The sequence below is a fragment of the Pristiophorus japonicus genome, chromosome 1 (assembly GCF_044704955.1).
Source record: "Pristiophorus japonicus isolate sPriJap1 chromosome 1, sPriJap1.hap1, whole genome shotgun sequence".
Taxonomy (NCBI): domain Eukaryota; kingdom Metazoa; phylum Chordata; class Chondrichthyes; family Pristiophoridae; genus Pristiophorus; species Pristiophorus japonicus.
Window position 1 is genome coordinate 190722764 of NC_091977.1, and position 24291 is coordinate 190747054.

At 46.9% G+C, this 24291-nt stretch overlaps 1 protein-coding gene across 1 annotated transcript in view; it reads right to left on the minus strand.

Annotated features, from left to right (window-relative positions):
• The window catches only part of rasgrf2b (Ras protein-specific guanine nucleotide-releasing factor 2b), a 404619-nt gene that overhangs the window by 94279 nt on the left and 286049 nt on the right, over positions 1 to 24291 (minus strand). The window contains exon 17 of the mRNA XM_070867471.1: positions 17264 to 17281. Coding sequence (XP_070723572.1) covers positions 17264 to 17281 — 18 coding nt within the window. The remainder of the gene's footprint in view (positions 1 to 17263; positions 17282 to 24291) is intronic.

A 24291-nucleotide genomic window follows, 5' to 3' on the forward strand; every position in this document is an offset into this window, starting at 1 on the left:
GAGTGGGAATCACGGGCTCTGCCAAGAGAAAATCCAAAGCTTGACCCGCGCTCTATCCTAAGGATAAGGGGTAAGCCATTTAGGACCGAGATGAGGAGAAACTTCTTCACCCAGAGAGTGGTGAACCTGTGGAATTCTCTACCACAGAAAGTTGTTGAGCCAATTCACTAAATATATTCAAAAAGGAGTTAGATGTAGTCCTTACTACTAGGAGGATCAAGGGGTATGGCGAGAAAGCAGGAATGGGGTATTGAAGTTGCATGTTCAGCCATGAACTCATTGAATGGTGGTGCAGGCTCGAAGGGCCGAATAGCCTACTCTTGCACCTATTTTCTATGTTTCTATGTTTCTATCCAAGGCCAAATGAATGGTCTGCCTAATGGCCCCGGGGGGGGGGGGGGGGAGCCCGGGTGGACTGGGAAGAGGAAGGGGAAGACAGTGAGGATTGGGAGCCGGACAGGGATGCACGACCTCCACCAGAGGCGCGGGAACCCATGTATCCCATACGGCAGCGGAAATACGGTGCGCCCATAGACGGCCAAGGTCAGGGGGCGCTGCAAAGCGATTTTGTGGTCCTATTCACAATCCCACAGCTGCAAAATATGATTTCAGGGGTGCCCAAGCTTACCAACGAAGGAGACCCATCGGTCCACTTCACGAAGGTGGAACAGGTGGGAGGGATTATTGGGTGTAACGAAGCAGCGGTTCACAAGCTGCTATTGTTTTCCCTGGCGGGGACAATGTATCAGGCCTTATCTGCAGAAAGCAAGAGGGGGCAGGGAACCATAGAGGGCTTAAAGGAGGAAATCCTAAGAGCCATGGGTCACGCCCAAGGTAGTCCATTCTCCAGGGTGGAAAGGATGCTGCAACTGGCTGGGGAAGCACCTCAGGCTTTTGCAGACCGGCTCTGGCCAGTCTATAATAATGTCTGTAATGGAGCGCTGGACCGGGCACAGTTGCAGGGGGAGCCAAGGAGCCATTGGCTCAGGTCCCTAGTGTCAAAGAGTTTGCCCCGGATTAGGGTAAAGTCCGAGAAATGGTTTGTCCCTGAGAATCTCCAGAACACGGAGGCCGATGTGCTCCGTCACATGAGTCAGACATTCAAGGCCGGCGTGGTGGAGTAGCTCAAACCAGTTAAAGGGAAGGTTCATGAGGTGAAGCCCAGTGGGGTAAGTAAAAGGGAATCACGCCAGGAAGTGGGTAGCTCAGAGAGGGTTATAATATGTATTTATGCTTGGCGTCACCAGACACCAGGGGGCTCCACTGTCGGAGTTCATCGGGCTGTACATGCGGTCTCTGGTATATAAGTGCAGGTACCATGTCACACGGGTTACTTTGGGCGCGAATAAAGTTGGATCAGGTTTACATCTGAGGCAGTTTATAGTAACAAGTCTTTTAAGTCATTACATTCATTACATTTGGCGACGAGGTAACTTAAGAACCTTTGCATGTACAATGGGCACTATTGGAATTCTGGAGAGATTCGTGGATGGCGAGGATTGGGCGGATTTTATCAAACGCCTGGATCAGTATTTTGTGGCCAACAAAATGGAGGGAGTTGCTGACGCAGTTCAGAGCAGGGCAGTTTTCCTCACCGTTTGTGGTCCAAAAATGTATGGCCTCATGAAGAATCTTCTCTCACCTTTATGTCCAATGAACAAAGAATATAGGGATTTGTGCGCTTTGCTGCGTGACCATCTTAAGTCAAAAGAGGGGATCATCATCTCACGCTATCGCTCCTACATGCATGTTTGTGTTGAGGGCCAGGATGTGTTGGGATTTGTCGTCGACCTGCGACGTTTTGCTGAGCCGTGTAAGTTTGGGAACGTGTTGGAAGACATGCTGTGAGATTTCTTCGTGATATGCATCAACCATGATGTGATTCTTCGGAAGTTATTGGCCAAAGAGAAGCTGGATTTGAGCAAGGCCATCGCGACTGCCCAGGCATGCATGATGACTGATGATAATTTGAGGCAGATATCATCGAAGAATCGGAGCTTCACGGCAAGTACTGTAAACAAGATTGTGTCGTCGTCTGGCAGAGCTGCTTATGGCAGGGCCTACTCAACTGCTTATGTGAAACCTGTAACTGCTCAAAGTCCGCCAACTGGTACGAATCCAATTTCACCCTGTTGGCATTGTGGGGGCAATCATTGGCCTCATCAGTGTCAGTTTAAACGATACTCCTGTAATGGCTGTTCGAAAGTGGGGCATCTTCAGAGAATGCGCCCACAACTGAGCAAGCGTGCTGCCGCTCATCACATTGCTGATGATGACCAATCCAGTGCTGGCCCGGATACACAACCCGAGGAGGAAGTGTATGGTTTGTATTCATTCTTGGGAAAGAGCTAGCCAATAATCGTTAATGTGAAGCTGAATGGCGTGCCTGTATCAATGGAGCTGGACACGGGTGCAAGTCAGTCGATAATGAGCCAAAGGATATTCGACAAGCTGTGGGACACTGAGGCTGTGAAGCCTAAGCTGAGTCCAGTCAATGCCAAGTTGTGTACTTACACTAAGAAACTCATATCGGTGATTGGCAGTGCAGTAGTCAAGGTGTCATATGATGGTGTGGTTCATGATCTACCGTTGTGGATCGTCCCAGGTAATGGTCCAACGCTGTTCGGCAGGATTTGGCTCAAGAAAATCAAGTGGAATTGGAATTATATCAAAGTGTTGTCATCGCTGGATGACACTTTGTGTGCTCAAGTGTTAAAGAAGTTTCCTTCTTTGTTTGAACCGGACATTGGTAATTTTACTGGAGCCAAGGTGCAGATTCACCTGGTTTCTGATGCAAGGCATGTCTATCATAAGGCTTGGTCTATTCCATACACGATGAGGGAGAAGGTTGAAATTGAGCTTGACAGACTCCAACGTGAAGGGGTCATATCACCGGTTGAGTTTACCAAGTTGGCCAGTCCTTTTGTTCCTGTGTTGAAGAGTGATGGCACTGTCAGGATTTGTGGAGACTACAAGGTTACGATTAACCGATTTTCAAAACAGGATCAGTATCCGTTACCGAAGGCTGATGACCTGTTCGCCATGCCAGCTGGTGAAAAGTCATTCACTAACCTGGATCTGATGTCGGCCTATATGACACAGGAGCTTGTCGATACTTCGAAGAAACTCACCTGCATCAACACCCATAAAGGACTGTTTGTCTATAACAGGTGTCCTTTTAGAATTAATTCGGCTGCAGCCATATCTCGGAGGAATATGGAGAGTCTACTGAAGCCTGTTCCTAGAACTTTCGTATTTCAAGATGACATTCTGGTCACAGATCGCGACACTACTGAACATCTGAACAATCTTGAAGAAGTCCTACATTGTCTGGACAAAGTGGGACTCAGGCTGAAATGTTCGAAGTGTGTCTTTATGGCACCTGAAGTTGAATTCCTGAGGAGGAAGATTGCTGCTGGTGGCATCAGGCCCACTGATTCGAAAACCAAGGCCATCAAAAATGCACCCAGGCCTCAGAATGTGACGGAGCTGTGTTCATTCCTTGGGCTACTCAACTACTTTGGTAATTTCTTACCCAGATTGAGCACTTTGTTAGAGCCACTGCATGTGCTACTCAGAAAAGGCGACAACTAGATCTGGGGTGTGTCTCAAGATAGAGCCTTTGAGAAAGCTAAGAATCTGCTCTGTTCAAACAATTTGCTTGTTCATTATGATCCGTGTAAGCGTCTTATCTTGGCCTGTAATGCTTCATCATATGGGGTTGGCTGTGTACTCCAACAAGCAAACGAGTCGGATAAGCTACAACCTGTTGCATATGCTTCGAGAAGTTTGTCAAAGGCAGAAAGAAGCTTTGGCCTGTGTGTATGGGGTCAAAAAGATGTATCAGTACCTGTACCCAGGGCCTGATAGTCTGCATCCCATAGTACTTAAGGAAGTGGTCCTAGAAATAGTGGCATGGGTGGTCATTTTCCAACATTCTGTAGACTCTGGATCAGTTCCTATGGATTCGAGGGTAGTTAATGTAACCCCACTTTTTAAAAAGGAGGGAGAGAGAAAACAGGGAATTATAGACCGGTTAGCCTGACATCGGTAGTGGGGAAAATGTTGGAATCAATTATTAAAGACGTAATAGCAGCGTATTTGGAAAGCAGTGACAGGATCAGTCCAAGTCTGCATGGATTTATGAAAGAGAAATCATGCTTGACAAATTTTCCAGAATTTTTTGAGGATGTAACTAGTAAAGTGGACAGGGGAGAACCAGTGGATGTGGTATATTTGGACTTTCAAAAGGCTTTTGACAAGGTCCCACACAAGAGATTAGTGTGCAAAATTAAAGCACATGGTATTGGGGGTAATGTATTGACGTGGATAGAGAACTGGTTGGCAGACAGGAAGCAAAGAGTAGGAATAAATGGATCCTTTTCAGAAAGGCAGGCAGTGACTAGTGGGATACCGCAAGGTTCAGTACTGGGCCCCCAGCTATTTACAATATACATTAATGATTTGGACGAAGGAATTGAGTGTAATATCTCCAAATTTGCATATGACACTAAGTTGGGTGGCAGTGTGAGCTGTGAGGAGGATACTAAGAGGGTGCAGGGTGACTTGGACAGGTTAGGTGAGTGGGCAAATGCATGGCAGATGCAGTAAAATGTGGATAAATGTGAGGTTATCCACTTTGGGAGCAAAAACAGGGAGGCAGAATCTTATCTGAATGGTAACAGATTAGGAAAAGGGGAGGTGCAACGAGACCGAGGTGTCATGGTACATCAGTCATTGAAAGTTGGCATGCAGGTACAGCAGGCGGTGAAGAAGGCAAATGGTATGTTAGCCTTCAGAGTGAGAGGATTTGAGTATAGGAGCAGGGAGGTCTTGCTGCACTTGTACAGGGCCTTGGTGAGGCCACACCTTGAATATTGTGTTCAGTTTTGGTCTCCTAATCTGAGGAAGGACATTCTTTCTATTTAGGGAGTGCAGCGAAGGTTCACCAGACTGATTCCCGGGATGGCAAGACTGACATATGAAGAAAGATTGGATCGACTAGGCTAATATTCATTGGAATTTAGAAGAATGAGAGACGATCTCATAGAAACATATAAAATTCTGGCGGGACGGGACAGGTTAGATACAGGAAGAATGTTCCCGATGTTGGGGAAGTCCAGAACCAGCGGTCACATTCTAAGGATAAGGGGTAAGCTATTTAGGACCGAGATGAGGAGAAACTTCTTCATTCAGAGAGTTGTGAACCTGTGGAATTCTCTACCACAGAGAGCTGTTGATGCCAGTTCGTTAGATATATTCAAAAGGAAGTTAGATATGACCCTTACAGCTAAAGGATCAAGGGGTATGGAGAGAAAGCAGGAATGGGGTGCTAAGTTGCATGATCAGCCATGATCATATTGAATGGTGGTGCAGGCTCGAAGGGCCGAATGGCCTACTCCTGCACCTATTTTCTATGTTTCTATGTTTCTCTGTTTGGTCTTCGTTTTGAACTCGAAACAGATCACAAGCCACTCATTTCATTGTTTTCGGAAAACAAAAGGATTAATACCAATGCATCGTCCCGTATCCAGACGTGGGCGTTGACATTGTCTACCTATGACTATGTTATTCGTCATAGACCTGGCACTGAGAATTGTGCCGATGCACTGAGTTGTCTGCCGTTGCCCTCACCTGAGGTGGAGACGCCTCAACCTGCAGATCTACTGTTAGTAATGGATGCTTTTGAGAATGAAGGAACACCTGTCACTGCTCAACAAATTTGAATCTGGACCAGCCATGACCCTATTTTATCAGTTTTGAAATGTTGCGTCCTCAGTGGTGATTGGTCTGCAATACCTATTGAAATGTGTGATGAGACCAAACTTTACAACCATCGCAAAGATGAACTGTCCATTCAGTCACATTGTTTACTGTGGGGCAATCGTGTTGTCATGCCTAAGAAAGGTAGAGAGAAATTTGTACGTGAACTACTTGAACTACATAGCACTCATCCTGGTATTGTCATGATGAAAGCCATTGCTAGGGCTCATGTATGGTGGCCTGGAATTGGCTCTGATCTGGAATCATATGTGCATCAGTGCAATACTTGCATGCAGCTAGGTAAAGTACCAACGGAATCTCTGCTGAGTCTTTGGTCGTGGCCACCTAAACCATGGTCGAGGATCTACATTGATTTTGTGGGCCCTTTCCTGGGAAAGATGTTTTTTGTTGTGGTGGATGCATATTCAAAGTGGATAGCGTGTATTATTATGTCATCCAGTACGTCAACAGCTACTATTGAGAGTCTTCGTGTCATGTTTGCTACTCAATGCCTGACATTGTTGTAAGTGACAACAGATCTTGCTTCACAAGTCTGGAGTTTGAAGAGTTCATGAAACTCAATGATATTAAACATGTGAGGTCAGCCCCATTCAAACCTGCTTCTAATGGTCAAGCAGAGCGTGCTTTTCAAACGATCAAGCAGAGTATGAAACGTGTAACTCAAGGTTCACTACAGACTCGCTTGTCCTGTATACTGCTCAGTTACAGGACCAGACCTCATACGCTTACTGGGGTCTCCTCTGCTGAACTACTGATGAAGAGAAGTCTCAAGACCAAGCTCTCTCTTGTTCATCCTGATTTGAATGATCTTGTTGAAAACAGACGTTAAAGTCATCAAGGGTATTATGATCGTGCTGCTGTGTCACGTGACATCTCTGTCAACGATCCGGTTTATGTACTGAACTATGGTCAAGGTCCAAAGTGGATCGCTGGTACTGTTACAGCCAAGGAGCGTAACAGAGTGTTTATTGTCATGCTCAAGAATGGGCAAGCATGCAGGAAACATGTTGATCAGATAAAACTGCAGCACACGGATGAACTGGAACTGCTTGAGGAAGATGCAGTCAGTGACCAACCAACCAATGTTCATTCATCAGAGGACCTTGCTGTCATTATTGAAACTGGACCTCCAGTCTCTGATGTGGTCATTACCACTCCCATCAGATCGGTTACTCAGCCTTCAGTCACAACTGACTCAGGACGCTCGTCTAGAACTGAAGTTGAACTGAGACGATCAACTCGTGAGTGGAAAGACCCAGACCATCTTAATTTGTAAAAAGACTGATATTAAGACCTTGAAAGGGGATGTTGTTATGTATTTATGCTTGGGGTCACCAGACACCAGGGGGCACCACTGTCGGAGGTCATCGGGCTGTACGCACGCGTGCACGGTCACTGGTATATAAGCGCAGGTACGATGTCACGTGGGTTACTTTGGGCGTGAATAAAGTTGGATCAGGTTTACAGCTGAGGCCGTTTACAGTAACAAGTCTTGTGAGTCATTACATTCATTACAGGTTAGGATGTGTTTCGGGTGTGGGAAGTTGGGCCACTGGAGGAAAGACTGCCCAGCCCTGAGGAAGGGGCAAGGGAAAGAGGATCCTACGACGCCCGTGGCGAAACCTGTTGAGGCGAAGGGGCCAAACACCGAACAATTCAATGTTCTGGTGGCCGCCCTTCGAACAGTTTCTGTGCTGGAGCAGGGAAGGATAGACGCTGCAGTGAGCAGAGAAGTCCCAACCACTCCGGTAAACCCAGCACCCTGACTAGCGCGCGCCCAGCCGGTGTACCTGTGTCCGCACATTTATGACGAGTGGAAGAGACCTTGTGTGAAGATGAGGGTGGAGGAGGTAGGGGGGAAGTATTTGTTGAACACCGGAGCTTCCAGCACAGTGATTCACGCAAATAATCCGACTACCTCACTTTTGTCGAGCAAGGTTCCACACAGTCTGGTGGGGTTCACAGAGAACAAGCAGGCGGGGTCGATCTCCAGGCCGCGAGCCATCGATTTAGGATCACTCCATGCAAAATGGAAGTGCGTCCTGCTGATATGGGAGCAGCCGGGGTCAGGAGTCCGAGGGGCAGATTTTTTGCTAGCCCATAGAATCATAATGGATTTAAGAAACTACTGTCTTTGGGGGGGGCGGTGTGTACAGGGAAGAAGAGGGAAGTAGTGGTTATCTGAGAGAAAAGGAAGACTAAAGGCACAGCATGTACGATGAAGCCGAATGATAGTTACGACCTAGAGCAATTGGTTAATACTACCCCAGCCGAGTACCAGGCTTACGTGCAGGACAATCTTGCATCGTTTGCCACACACATACACGACTGCGGTAGGGTGACAGGGGTAGAAGTCAGGGTACAAGGAGACCCTATGTCCCGGCCGCAGTAACAGTATAATTTCCCCAGGGAGGCAGAGGCTGACTTAGAGACGGCACTGGGATCCCTGGTAGCCCAGGAGGTGCTGAGGCCCATAGCCACACATGTGAACTCTCCACTTTGGCCGGTTTGGAAACCGGACCAGTTGTGGAGGGCCACCAATGACTATTGGGTGCTCAACAAGAACATCCCAGCTTGCGCGCCCGCTGTCGCGGCCATAGCCAACCTGATAGGGAGCATTCCAGCATCCGCGATCACATTCACGGTGCTGGATATATTGAACGGGTTCTGGTCAATTCCCTTCAAAAGGGAGGACCAGTACAAGTTTGCATTCACATTTAAAGGGCAACAGTATACCTGGATGTTCCTTCCCCAGAGTTTCCACAACAGCCCCTCCATATTCCACCAGTGTATGTCCAACAATTCAAAGGGTTTCAGCAGGCCTCAGTGGTTGGTGCAGTAACTAGATGACCTGCTTTTGTTCTCCGACGAGGGGGAGGAGCATGCTGGCCGAGTTGCTGGAGCTGTTGAAGGACACCGGGTTCAAGGTCAATCCCAAGAAAGCTCAGATCGGTCAGAAGGAAGTAAAATTCCTCGGGCTGACCCTAGGGGCACGGGAAAGGGCTATAGACGAGGCCAAACGGAAGGCGGTACAGGAGTTACCAGCCCCCATGACTGCAATGGGCGTGAGATCCTTCCTGGGGCTCACGGGGTACTGCAGGGATTTTATTGAGGATTATGCCACCACGGCAGCTCCTCTACTTCGGCTCCTCCGCAAGGAAGTCGGATGGGAGTGGGATGAGGACTGCACGACAGCATTCAATCGTCTCAAGGGAGACCTGCAGACGGCACTGGCAATAGGAGCGATTAATGGTGGGAAGGACTTCTTTTTGGAAGTAGCAGCCAGCGGGACAGTTTGAGCGCAGTGCTGCTCCAGGAGCGGCACTGCAAACTGAGACCCGTGGTGTATTTGTCAAGAGTCCTCACGGATGTTGAACGGGGATATTCCAATTGTGAGAGGCATCTCCTAGCCACGCATTGGGCCGTGAAGCTCTCACAGCTCTTTACGGGATCATCCCCGATCGTTCTACTAACCCAACATACCCCCACTCAGATGTTATTAGATGGGAGATTAAAGGACGGCATGGTGAGCAGTGCTCGCATTGCTCGCTGGACAGAATCTGAGAGTGCAAGGCCTGTGTGAGCCCAAGCTGGCAGCTAACATGATCTAAGCAGGGGCGGCCCATAAGTGTTCGGTAGAGGGAGTATGGGACATAGACAAAGGATTTCGAGCCGGGTTACATCACACGGGCCGCAAAATATATGTCGACGGATCCAGTTCGGTGGTAGCAGGGGAGCGTTTCACCAGATGCAGGATTTATGACCGGATGGCAGGCATTGCAAGGACCATTAAACTCTTGAGCACTCTGAGCGCTCAGCACGCCACACTATCGGCGGTGGTGTATGTCATTACCCACGCCGACGAGTTCCCGACCCCATACACCATCTGCTCGGATTCCATCTTCACATGCAATTCGTGCACCGAATAGAAACATAGAAACATAGAAAATAGGTGCAGGAGTAGGCCATTCGGCCCTTCAAGCCATTCAATAAGATCATGGCTGATCATTCCTTCAGTACCCCTTTCCTGCTTTCTCTCCATACCCCTTGATCTCTTTAGCCGTAAGGGCCATATCTAACTCCCTCTTGAATATATCCAATGAACTGGCATCAACAACTCTCTGCGGCAGGGAATTCCACAGGATAACAACTCTCTGGGTGAAGAAGTTTCTCCTCATCTCAGTCCTAAATGGCCTACCACTTATCCTAAGACTATGTCCCCTGGTTCTGGACTTTCCCAACATCGGGAACATTTTTCCCGCATCTAACGTGTCCAGTCCCGTCAGAATCTTATACGTTTCTATGAGATCCCATCTCATTCTTCTAAACTCCAGTGAATAAAGGCCCAGTTGATCCAATCTCTCCTCGTATGTCAGTCCATAAGAATCAGTCTGGTGAACCTTCACTGCACTCCCTCAATAGTAAGAACGTCCTTCCTCAGATTATGAGACCAAAACTGAACACAATATTTCAGGTGAGGCCTCACCAAGGTCCTGTACAACTGGATTAAGACCTCTCTGCTCCTACACTCAAATCCCCTAGCTATGAAATTAAAAAGTAGGACCTCAAAAGTAGTAATCTCGGGATTGCTACCAGTGCCACGTGCGAGTCAGAGTAGGAATCGCAGGATAGCGCAGATGAATACGTGGCTTGAGCAGTGGTGCAACAGGGAGGGATTCAAATTCCTGGGGCATTGGAACTGGTTCTGGGGGAGGTAGGACCAGTACAAACCGGACAGTCTGCACCTGGGCAGGACCGGAACCAATGTCCTAGGGGGAGTGTTTGCTAGTGCTGTTGGGGAGGAGTTAAACTAATATGGCAGGGGGATGGGAACCAATGCAGGGAGACAGAGGGAAACAAAAAGGAGACAAAAGCAAAAGACAGAAAGGAGATGAGGAAAAGTGGAGGGCAGAGAAACTCAAGGCAAAGAACAAAAAAGACACTGTACAGCAAAATTCTAAAAGGACAAAGGGTGTTAAAAAAACAAGCCTGAAGGCTTTGTGTCTTAATGCAAGGAGTATCCGCAATAAGGTGGATAAATTAACTGTGCAAATAGATGTTAACAAATATGATGTGATTGGGATTACAGAGACGTGGCTCCAGGATGATCAGGGCTGGGAACTCAACATCCAGGGGTATTCAACATTCAGGAAGGATAGAATAAAAGGAAAAGGAGGTGGGGTAGCATTGCTGTTAAAAAGGAGATTAATGCAATAGTTAGGAAGGACATTAGCTTGGATGATGTGGAATCTATATGGGTAGAGCTGCAGAATACCAAAGGGCAAAAAACGTTAGTGGGAGTTGTGTACAGACCTCCAAACAGTAGTAGTGATGTTGGGGAGGGCATCAAACAGGAAATTAGGGGTGAATGCAATAAAGGTGCAGCAGTTATCATGGGTGACTTTAATATGCACATAGATTGGGCTAATCAAACTGGAAGCAATACGGTAGAGGAAGATTTCCTGAAGTGCATAAGGGATGGTTTTCGAGACCAATATGTCGAGGAACCAACTAGGGGGGAGGCCATCTTAGACTGGGTGTTGTGTAATGAGAGAGGATTAATTAGCAATCTCGTTGTGCGAGGCCCCTTGAGGAAGAGTGATCATAATATGGTGGAATTCTGCATTAGGATGGAGAATGAAACAGTTAATTCAGAGACCATGGTCCAGAACTTAAAGAAGGGTAACTTTGAAGGTATGAGGCATGAATTGGCTAAGATAGATTGGCGAATGATACTTAAGGGGTTGACTGTGAATGGGCAATGGCAGACATTTAGAGACCGCATGGATGAATTACAACAATTGTACATTCCTGTCTGGCGTAAAAATAAAAAAGGGAAGGTGGCTCAACCGTGGCTATCAAGGGAAATCAGGGATAGTATTAAAGCCAAGGAAGTGGCAGACAAATTGGCCAGAAATAGCAGCGAACTCGGGGACTGGGAGAAATTTAGAACTCAGCAGAGGAGGACAAAGGGTTTGATTAGGGCAGGGAAAATGGAGTACGAGAAGAAGCTTGCAGGGAACATTAAGATGGATTGCAAAAGTTTCTATAGATATGTAAAGAGAAAAAGGTTAGTAAAGACAAACGTAGGTCCCCTGCAGTCAGAATCAGGGGAAGTCATAACGGGGAACAAAGAAATGGCGGACCAATTGAACAAGTACTTTTGTTCAGTATTCACTAAGGAGGACACAAACAACCTTCCAGATATAAAAGGGGTCAGAGGGTCTAGTAAGGAGGAGGAACTGAGGGAAATCCTTATTAGTCGGGAAATTGTGTTGGGGAAATTGATGGGATTGAAGGCCGATAAATCCCTAGGGCCTGATGGACTGTATCCCAGAATACTTAAGGAAGTGGCCTTGGAAATAGCGGATGCATTGACAGCCATTTTCCAACATTCCATTGACTCTGGATGAGTTCCTATGGAGTGGAGGGTAGCCAATGTAACCCCACTTTTTAAAAAAGGAGGGAGAGAAAACAGGTAATTATAGACCGGTCAGCCTGACGTCAGTAGTGGGTAAAATGATGGAATCAATTATTAAGGATGTCATTGCAGAGCATTTGGAAAGAGGTGACATGATAGGTCCAAGTCAGCATGGATTTGTGAAAGGGAAATCATGCTTGACAAATCTTCTGGAATTTTTTGAGGATGTTTCCAGTAGAGTGGACAAGGGAGAACCAGTTGATGTGGTATATTTGGACTTTCAGAAGGCTTTCGACAAGGTCCCACACAAGAGATTAAAGCACATGGGATTGGGGGTAGTGTGCTGACATGGATTGAGAACTGGTTGTCAGACAGGAAGCAAAGATTAGGAGTAAATAGGTACTTTTCAGAATGGCAGGCACTGACTAGTGGGGTACCGCATGGTTCTGTGCTGGGGCCCCAGTTGTTTACACTGTACATTAATGATTTATACAAGGGGATTAAATGTAGTATCTCCAAATTTGCGGATGACACTAAGTTGGGTGGCAGTGTGAGCTGCGAGGAGGATGCTATGACGCTGCAGAGCGACTTGGATAGGTTAGGTGAGTGGGCAAATGCATGGCAGATGAAGTATAATGTGGATAAATGTGAGGTTATCCACTTTGGTGGTAAAAACAGAGAGACAGACTATTATCTGAATGGTGACAGATTAGGAAAAGGGGAGGTGCAACGAGACCTGGGTGTCATGGTACATCAGTCATTGAAGATTGGCATGCAGGTACAGCAGGCGGTTAAGAAAGCAAATGGCATGTTGGCCTTCATAGCGAGGGGATTTGAGTACAGGAGCAGGGAGGTGTTGCTACAGTTGTACAGGGCCTTGGTGAGGCCACACCTGGAGTATTGTGTACAGTTTTGGTCTCCTAACTTGAGGAAGGACATTCTTGCTATTGAGGGAGTGCAGCGAAGGTTCACCAGACTGATTCCCGGGATGGCGGGACTGACCTATCAAGAAAGACTGGATCAACTGGGCTTGTATTCACTGGAGTTCAGAAGAATGAGAGGGGATCTCATAGAAACGTTTAAAATTCTGATGGGTTTAGACAGGTTAGATGCAGGAACATTGTTCCCAATGTTGGGGAAGTCCAGAACCAGGGGTCACAGTCTAAGGATAAGGGGTAAGCCATTTAGGACCGAGATGAGGAGAAACTTCTTCACCCAGAGAGTAGTGAACCTGTGGAATTCTCTAGCACAGAAAGTTGTTGAGGCCAATTCACTAAATATATTCAAAAAGGAGTTAGATGTAGTCCTTACTACTAGGGGGAGCAAGGGGTATGGCGAGAAAGCAGGAATGGGGTACTGAAGTTGCATGTTCATCCATGAACTCATTGAATGGTGGTGCAGGCTAGAAGGGCCGAATGGCCTACTCCTGCACCTATTTTCTATGTTTCTATGTTTCTATGAAGGCCAACATACCATTCGCCTTCTTCACCGCCTGCTGTACCTGCATGCCAACTTTCAATGACTGATGAACCATGACACCCAGGTCTCGTTGCACCTCCCCTTTTCCTAATCTGCCGCGATTCAGGTAATATTCTGCCTTTGTGTTTTTGCCCCAAAATGGATAACCTCACATTTATCTACATTATACTGTATCTACAATGCATTTGCTCACCAACCTAACTTGTCCAAGCCACCCTGCAGCCTCTTAGCGTCCTCCTCACAGCTCACACCACCACCCAGTTTCGTGTCATCTGCAAACTTGGAGATATTACATTCAATTCCTTCATCTAAGTCATTAATGTATATTGTAAAGAGCTGGGGTCCCAGCACTGAGCCCTGCGGCACTCCACTAGTCGCTGCCTGCCATTCTGAAAAGGACCCGTTTATCCTAACTCTCTGCTTCCTATCTGCCAATCAGTTCTCTATCCACTTCAATACATTACCCCCAATACCATGTGCTTTGATTTTGCACACCAATCTCTTGTGCAGGACCTTGTCAAAAACATTTTCAAAGTCCAAATACACCACATCCACTGCTTCTCCCTTGTCCACTCTGCTGGTTACATCCTCACAAAATTCCAGAAGATTCGTCAAGCATGATTTCCCTTTCATAAATCCATGCTGACTTGGACCGATCCAGTCACTGCTTTCCAAATGTGCTGCTATTTCATCCTCAATGATTGATTCCAACATTTTCCCCACTACTGATGTCAGGCTAACCAGTCTATAATTACCTGTTTTCTCTCTCCCTCCTTTATTAAAAAGTGGTGCTACATTAGCTACCCTCCAGTCCATAGGAACTGATCCAGAGTCGATATACTGTTGGAAAATGATCACCAATGCATCCACTATTTCTATGGCCACTTCCTTAAGTACTCTGGGATGCAGATTATCAGGCCCTGGGGATTTATCGGCCTTCAATCCCATCAATTTCCCTAACACAATTTCCCGCTTTATATGGATATCCTTCAGTTCCTCCTTCTCACTTGACCCACTGTCCCCTAGTACATTTGGAATGTTATTTGTATCTTCCTTCGTGAAGACAGAACAAAATAATTTGTTCAATTGGTCTGTCATTTCCTTGTTCCCCATTATAAATTCACCTGAATACCACTGCAAGGGACCTACGATTGTCTTCACTAATCTTTTTCTCTTCACATATTTATAGAAGCTTTTGCAGTCAGTTTTTATGTTCCCTGCAAGCTTCCTCTCATACTCTATTTTCCCCCTCTTAATTAAACCCTTAGTCCTCCTCTGTTGAATTCTAAATTTCTCCCAGTCCTCAGGTTTGTTGCTTTTTCTAGCCAATTTATATGCCTCTTCCTTGGTTTTAAAACTATCCTTAGTTTCCCTTTTTAGCCACAGTTGAGCCACCTTCCCCGTTTTATTTTTACTCCAGACAGGGATGTACAATTGCTGAAGTTCATCCATGTGATCTTTAAATGTTTGCCATTGCTTATCCACCGTCAACCCTTCAAGTATCCTTTGCCAGTCTATTCTAGCCAATTCACGCCTCATACCATTGAAGTTACCTTTCCTTAAGTTCAGGACCCTAGTTTCCGAATTAACTGTGTCACTCTCCATCTGAATAAAGAATTCTACCATATTCTTCCCCAAGGGGCCTCGCACAACAAGATTGCTAATTAGTCCCTTCTCATTACACATCACCCAATCTAGGATGGCCAGCTCTCCAGTTTGGTTAGCCCAATCAATATGTAGATTCAAGTCGCCCATGATAACTGCTGTACCTTTATTGTACACATCCCTTAATTCTTGTTTGATGCTGTCCCCAACCTCACTACTACTGTTTGGTGGTCTGTACACAACTCCCACTAGCGTTTCTGCCCTTTGGTATTCCGCAGCTCCACACATACCGATTCCACATCATCCAGGCTAATGTCCCTCCTTACTATTGCATTAATTTCCTCTTTAACCAGCAGTGCCACCCCGCCTCCTTTTCCTCTCTGTCTATCCTTTCTAAATGTTGAATACCCCTGGATGTTGAGTTCCCAGTCTTGGTTACCCTGGAGCCATGTCTCTGTGATGCCAATTACATCATATCCGTTAACTGCTATCTGCGCAGTTAATTCGTCCACCTTATTCCGAATACTCCTCGCATTGAGGCACAGAGCCTTCTGGCTTGTCTTTCTAACACACTTTGCCCCTTTAGAATTTTGCTGTAATATGGCCCTTTTTGTTTTTTGCCTTGGGTTTCTCTGCCCTCCACTTTTACTATTCTCCTTTCTATCTTTTGCTTCTGCCTCCATTTTATTTCCCTCTGTTTCCCTGCATAGGTTCCCATCCCCCTGCCATGTTAGTTTAACTTCTCCCCAACAGCACTAGCAAACACTCCCCCTAGGACATTGGTTCCGGTCCTGCCCAGGTGCAGACGGTCCAGTTTGCACTGGTCCCACCTCCCCCAGAACCGGTTCCAATGTCCCAGGAATTTGAATCCTTCCCTCTTGCACCATTCCTCAAACCACGTATTCATCTGAGCTATCCTGCGATTCCTACTCTCACTAGCACGTGGCACTGGTAGCAATCCTGAGATTACTACTTTTGAGGTCCTACTTTTTAATTTAGCTCCTAGCTCCCCAAATTCATCTCGTAGAACCTCATCCCATTTTTTACCTATATCGTTGGTACCTATATGCACCACGACAACTGGCTTTTCACCCTCCCTTTTCAGAATGTCCTGCACCCGCTCCGAGACATCCTTGACCCTTGCACCAGGGAGGCAACATACCATCCTGGAGTCTTGGTTGCGGCCGCAGAAACGTCTATCTATTCCCCTAACAATAGAATCCCCGATCAGTATAGCTCTCCCACTCTTTTTCCTGTCCTCCTGTGCAGCAGAGCCAACCACGGTGCCATGAACTTGGCTGCTGCTATCCTCCCCCTCAACAGTACCCAAAGCGGTGTATCTGTTTTGCAGAGGATGACCGCAGGGGACCTCTGCACTACCTTCCTTCCACTGCTCTTCCTGTTGGTCACCCATCCCCTATCTGGCTGTGTACCCTTTACCTGCGGTAAGACCAACTCACTAAATGTGCTATTCACGTCATTCTCAGCATCGTGGATGCTCCAGAGTGAATCCACCTGCAGCTCCAGTGCTGCAATGCGATCCGTCAGGAGCTGGAGGTGAATACACTTCCCACACCGGAAGCGTCCCTGACTTCCCACATAGTACAGGAGGAGCATAACACGTGTCCGAGCTGTCCTGCCATGACTTAACCCTTAGATTAACTTAATTTGGCAACAACAATGCTAAAGGTTACTTTCTGATATAGAAAAGAAAAAGAAAAACTACTTAGCAATCATCAGCCAATCACTTACCCCCTTGGCTGTGACATCACCATTCGATTTCTTTCTACTTCTTTTTTGCCTCCCTGCTGCAGATGCACCGGTAGGCCTCCGACTCCCCGGACTTTTATAGGCCGCCTCCTCGACGCACCCACTCGAAGTCCCACTGCCTCCGACTCCCTGGACATTTATAGGCCGCCTCCTCGACGCACACGCTCAAAGTCCACCTGGTCTCTGGTCTCGTCGCGGTTTCACATCCGCAGGCGGGAAGCCCTTAGCCACCAAACCACTGTTGCAAAGGATCTTAGAGACCATGGGAACCCAGGGAACCCATTACATTCATAAAGTAAATACCAATTCCAAGACAGAGCCCAGAGGCGAAGACAACCAAAAGGCTGATGAGTTAGCCAAGGAGGGAGCCAAAACAGGAGAGTTTTGGGACCCATATGGGTTCATCCCAGTAGTAGCGATCCGGGACAAAGGGGGAACACAAGGGAGTGTATGGGTAGCATTGGCCCTGGACTTGAGGAAAGTCCAGGCACAAGATCCCATCCTCAAGGTTGTCCTGGAACAGCTTGCGAGGGGAGAAAAGGTAGAAGGCCCGTTCGGGGTAGCGGGCATTACTTTAAAGGAGGGAATGCTTTTCAGGGGAGATCAGTGAGTGGTTCCAGAACAGCACCAGACGGAATTCTTCCAGATAGCCCACGGGGGCCCAGGAGCGGGACACCCAGGGCCGGAGACTACCTGGCAGAAGGTAGAACAGGCAGGGTGGTGGCCGCAACTGAGGGAGGATGTCTGTGATTTTTGCGCAGACTGTCTGGTGTAAGAGGGCAGGTGAGAGAGGTAAGCCGGGACAAGTTTGTCAAGAATCTGTTCGAGCACTTGAAACAGATTCATTGGCAAGCTGCCAGCAACATGGGGCAGCAGCACCAGAGCAATCAGTTGTTGCTCGAGCCCCGGAGAACTCACGAGTGGAAGGTAGGGGATCATGTCATCGTCTGCAATTATGCTCAGGTGGGCACGTTTGAGCCTTTGTACATGGGTCCCTACAGCATGGTAGATAAGGCCAGTCCCATAATGTACGCGGTTAAGCTTCCGAAGTCACGAAGTGGTTCCACGTGAACCAGTGCAAGTTGTTTAACCCGGGGGAAAGAGCGAGAAACAGAAAGAAGCACCAAGGTGCTGTAAACAGCATGGTGGGCGCAGGTCTTCCTGCCATAGTTTGGGACAGTGAGGAGCCCGTGGTGGTGGTGGTTAGGAGGAGTAGCAGGATCTCATGGCCGATAATGAGGGGGCTCGACAAGGTAGATGCAGAGAGGATGTTTCCACTCATGGGGAATCTAGAACTAGGATGCATAGTTATAGAATAAGGGGTCGTCCATTTAAAACTGAGATGAGGAGGAATTTCTTCTCTCTGAGGGTTGTAAATCTGTGGAATTCTCTGCCCAGAAAGCTGTGGAGGCGGGGTCATTGACTATATTTAAGGTGGGGATAGACAGATTTTTGAGCGATAAGGGAGTAAAGGGTTATGGGGAGCAGGCAGGGAAGTGGAGCTGAGCCCATGATCAGGTCAGCCATGATTTTATTGAATGGCGGAGCAGACTCGATGGGCCAAATGGCCTACTCCTGCTCCTATTTCTTATGTTCTTATGATCTTATCTGTTAAGTCCCTTAAATATAATTCCGTGCATTTTGCAAAGACAAAAAATAAAAGTCCATTGTTCGCACTATGATGGGGCTGATTCTCAGAATAAACTACCATTTATGGCAAATTTAAATGATAATTGTATTGCAGCTAGAAAGCATGTTTGTCAATATAGAAATACCAATTCTCTATGAGAAATTTGCCAGTTTATGATTTCTATATCAATAATTCTCCGACTTTACCAATCAATAACAATTTAGGAACACTGCTTAACCCAGAATCTGAACCCAAAGTGATTTGAGTTGGTGCAGTTTTTACTAATTGGAATTTTTGCAAAATTCAGAACCATTGGAATTAGATACATCAGTTCAATTAACAAGAAAATGCATGCTTTTGGAGCAATCTGCAGGCTTGGAACCATAACCCCCCTTTATCAATACCAAAATCTGCATTTTAAAAGCGCTTAAAGCACTTGAAGCCATATCCAGCTTTTGACACTATAGATTGGTGGTCTCAATGTTGTCAAAGTATAGTGCTGCTGAACTCTAGGACCCTGACACCAGTTCTCTCTAAACCCTGAGGACCATCCTCTCAGTCATACTAAAGTTTAGGTCCTTCCTGTCAATGCTGCTATATCCCATGACTGTCCCCCCCCCTCCCACCCCCGAGTGGCTAAACTAAACAGGAGCCTGGATATTCTGCTAGAAAATCGGGCTCAAAGGTGACAGGGGCTAAACAAACGACCAAAAAACACCATGCAATCTATATCCCATCATTTGCGTGTCAATATGTTCAGGCATCCACGGTTGCTTCGGGAATTTTGAAAGGCCTCCTTGCCTAGTGCAGTTACTCACGGTGATCGACTGCACTGATGAAGGTGGCACTTTCCTGAGACTTGCTCTCCAACCGAGGCAAGACTCCCACTGGGGAGGCTGCCAGATAATGCCCCAATAAAATAGGCCAGGATCTGGTGGCAGGTGCAAAGCCCGCCCTCCTTAGCTTATGCTGAGATTTCACCTGAGTGGAAAAACCTGGCTCAGATACTAACCTTCAAGCTGGCTGCTCTGAGCTTTAAAAAAGTTGATTTAAAATTAAATACAGAATAATGAGCTGTCACAGAATGTGACCCCCTCAATACGACACAATAAAAATGGAACATGACTTATGTAATTCTCATAAATCAGTGCCACTGATAATACATTTGAGCTGATTATTCTCCCACATTTGGGCCTAAGAGGCCTACAGCAGTAGTAGCGGAATTCAGGGTTCAGAGTCTTCTGGCTATACCCCAAAAACAGCAGACATGTGGCTTCCAGCCTGACAGGCCGAGAAAAAGGTGGTGTGTTTGGCCTCTGGCCTCGTTACCTGTCCCTCGCAGCTCCTCTGACTTGAGTCTTCTCTTCTTCTTCTTAGGCAGACCCCCAGAGTCGAGGATGACTTGCTTCCACACAAATATGAGCTCTAAGGTGACTGATGAGACCAATGCAAGATCTCCAATCTCTGTCACAAGTGGGGCAGATGGTGGTTGAAGGGATAGGTGGGTGGGGTGCTTGGTTTGTCGTGCGCTCCTTCTGCTGTTTGTACTTGGTTTCTGCGTGCTCCTGACAAACAGACTTGAAGTGTTCAGATGCTTCTCCTCCACTTTGAACGGTCTTGGGTCAGGGATTCCCAAGAGTCGGTGGGGATTACATTTTTTCAGGGAGGCTTTGAGGATGTCCTTGAAGCGTTTTCTCTGCCCTCCTGGGACTCGCCTGCCGTGACATAGCTCAGATTAAAATGCTCGTTTCTGGAGTCTAGCATGGGGCATGCGGCCAACGTGGCCCGTCCATTGGAGCTGATCGAGCGTGGTCAATGCTTTGATGCTGGGAATGTTGGCCTGAGCGAGAACGCTGATGTTGATGTGCCTATCCTGCCAGTAGATTTGCAGGATTTTGCGGAGGCAACGTTGGTGGTACTTCTCCAGTGCTTTGACGTGCCTACTGTTCATAGTCCATGTCTCTGAAGCATATAGGAAGGCGGGTATCACTGCTGCTCTGTAGACCATGAGCTTGGTGCTGGGCTTGAGATCCTGGTCTTCAAACACTCTTTTCCTCAGGTGACCGTAGGCTGCACTGGCACACTGAAGGCGGTGATGGACTTCGTCATCGATGTCTGCCCTTGCTGACAGTAGACTCATGAGGTATGGGAAGTGGTCCACATTGTCCAAGGTCTCGTCACAGATCTTGATAATTGGGGGGCAGTGCTGTGTGGCTGGGGCAGAACCTTTGTCTTACGGATGTTTAATGTAAGGCCCAGACTCCCATATGCTTCGGTGAAGGTGTCAACGATGATTTGGAGTTCGGCCTCAGAGTGTGCACAAATGTAAGCATCATCTTCATATTGTAATTCAATGACAGAGGTTGGAACAAGCTTGGATCTGGACGGGAGGCGATGGAGGTTGAACAGTTTTGTGTTTGTCCTGTAGATTAGCTCCACTTCAGCGGGGAGCTTGTTAAAGGTGAGATGAGCATTGCAGCGAGGAAGATTGAGAAGAGCGTTGGTGCGATGACACAGCCTTGTTTGACCCCGGTCTGCACTTGTATTGGATCTGTGGCGGATAGGTTGGTAAGAATCACGGCTTGTATGTCATCGGGAAGCAGGCGGAGGATGGTGACAAATTTTTGAGGACAGCCACATTTGAGAAGGACACTCCATAATCGTTCATGGTTGACAGAGTCGAAGGCCTTTGTGAGGTCAAAGAAGGTCATGTACAGAGGTTGATGCTGCTCTCTACATTTTTCTTGGATTTGTTGCACGGTGAAGATCATGTCCGATGTGCCCCTTCGTGGGCGGAATCCGCATTGCGACTCTGGGAGGAGCTCTTCAGCCACTGGGAGGAGACGATTGAGAAGGATTCTTGCGATAATTTTCCCTGTGGCAAACATCAGGGAAACTCCTCTGTAATTACCGCAGTCGGACTTGTCAACTTTCTTGAAGATGGTCATGATTACGGCGTCTGTAAGATCCCCTGGCATGCTCTCCTCCTTCCAGATAAGAGATGAGGTCATGGATTGGTGCTAAGATTACTTCTCCACCATGCTTTAGTACTTTGGCAGGAATTCCATCTGCTCCTGAGGCCTTGTTGTTTTTCAGTCTCATGCCGGGCAGGGCTTGTGCTGAGGTGGTGGTGGGTAGCATGCTGTAGGATGGAGTCAAGGACACTCACGTCAAAGAGTGGTTAAGGAGATCTTCGAAGTGCTCCTTCCAGCCGGCACTGGCTGCCTCTCTGTCCTTGATGAGTACCTCTGCGTTCTTGGCCAGCAGTGGGGTTGAACCTTGGGTGCCTGGTCGTGACGGTGATAAAAAATCCACGCACGTCTTGGTTGTCGCCTAGTTGCTGGATCTCCTGCGCTTTTTCCACCCACCATCTGTTCTTTAGGTCGCGAGTTTTTTGTTGGAGTAGGTCTGGGCACGGAGCCTAGAACGTACTTCTGGGCACCTTCCTGGGTTGAGACAAGAACACGAGGCAGGAGCCTCCGTTACATTCTTCTCACCTCATTTGCATACTCATTTCCATCCTTGTGTCTGATGCAAGCACGTAGCACTGCCCCCTCCCCTGGGAAGTCCCCAAGAAATCCACAACAAATACAAAGAGGGTGCTGCCATCAAAGGTCTTTGCCCCTTTTTCTTTTGCTTTGTGCCCAGAGAAATAGTGTTCCCTGGGTGCACAGCAGAGGAAAATTGGCCCTATTGTGTGTAACATGGCATAACGACATTCTTAATATAAAACATCAAAAGCTTTGAGTCGCTCCTGAGCAGTGCCATGGGAGTTCAAGGAGTATAAAAACTTATATATAGTTTGTACCCTGGATCTTTAATGACTTAGTGATGGGTTGATATCCACTTTTAATGATGGTCTAGAAGTCCTATATATCTACTAGTGGAATTATGTCTAATTTGCTAGAGGTCAAGAAGGCTCATGTTTTGGACTATGATTTAGGAAAGCCTTACTGTATAGGCAAGTATACATGCACTAACTACACCGAGCCATGTCTGCAACAAATAGATACCAGGTAAATGGCCTTTGTTAGCATTTTCTTCCAAGCAGCCTGAGATTGTGTAACAATAGGAACAGCTCCCTCTCCGAGTGCTTAATTCACACAAGATCAAAACAAAGAATAAAAGGGTCCTGAAAACCCTTGTGGTGCCTGCCAGCACTCCCTCTGCAGAGTTTACACAGTCAGTGAAAGGGAATCAAATGGTTGTGGCACAGGCAGGTGCACATACCACTGTGAGTGCATCCCCAGTGCCCACTTGCCACCAAATCATAGAATCATAGAATGGTTACAGCACAGGAAGAATGTCATTCAGCCCGTTGAGCCATGCCGACACTCAGTTAGTCCCACTCCCCTGCCCTTTCCCTGTAGCCCTGCAATTTTTACTCCATCACATACTTATCCAACTCCCTTCTGAAAGATAAAATTGAGTTTGCCTCCACCACACTTTCAGGCAATGCATTCCAGATCTTAACCACTTGCTGTGTAAAAATTTTTTTTTTTCGCCTTTGGTTCTTTTGCCAATCACCTTAAATCTGTGTCCTCTGGTTCTCAACGCTTCTGCCAATGGGAACAGTTTCTCTCTACCTACCCTGTCCAGATCCCTCATGATTTTGAACACCTCTATCAAATCTCCTCTCAATCTTCTCTGCTCCAAGGAGAACAACCCCAGCTTCTCAACTCTATCCACATAATTGAAGTCCCTCATCCCTGGAATCATTCTCATAAATCTTTTCTGCACCTTCTCTTAAGACCTTCACATCCTTCCTAAAGTGTGGTGCCCAGAATGGAGACAGTACTCCAGTTAGGGCCGAACCAGTGTTTTATACAGGTTCATCATCATTTCCACATGTACTCTATACCTCTATTTATGAAGCCCAGAATCCCGTAAGCCTTTTTAACTGCTTTCACAATCTGCCCTGCCACCTTCAATGATTTATGCACACATACCCCCAGGTCTCTCAGTTCATGCACCCGCTTTAGGATTGTACCATTTAGTTTATATTTCTTCCCCTCAAATTTTCTACCAAAATGCATCACTTCATATTTTTCTGCATTAAATTTGATCTACCACGTCAGCCCATTTCACTAGCCTGTCTACGTCTTCCTGAAATCTATCACGCTCCTCCTCACTGTTCACTATACTTACAAGTTTTGTGTCATCTGCAAATTTTGAAATAGTGCTCTGTACACCCAAGTCCAAGTTATTAATATATATCAAGAAAAGCAGTGGTCCTGGAACCTGGGGAACATCAATGTCTACCTTCCTCCAGTCCGAAAAACAACCGTTCACCACTATTCTGTTTCCCGTCACTTAGCCAATTTAATATCCAGACTGCCACTGTCCCTTTTATTCCATGGGCTTCAATTTTGCTGGCAAGCCTATTATGTGGCACCTTATCGAATGCCTTTTTGAAATCCATGTACACTACATCAACCACATTACTCTCATCAATTCTCATCAAAAAACTCAATCAAGTTGATTAAATCCGTTCTGGCTTTCCTTAATTAATCCATCCCTATCCAAGTGACTGTTAATTTTGTCCCTGATTATTGTTTCTAAAAGCTTCCCTCCACCAAAGTTAAACTGACTGGCTTGTAGT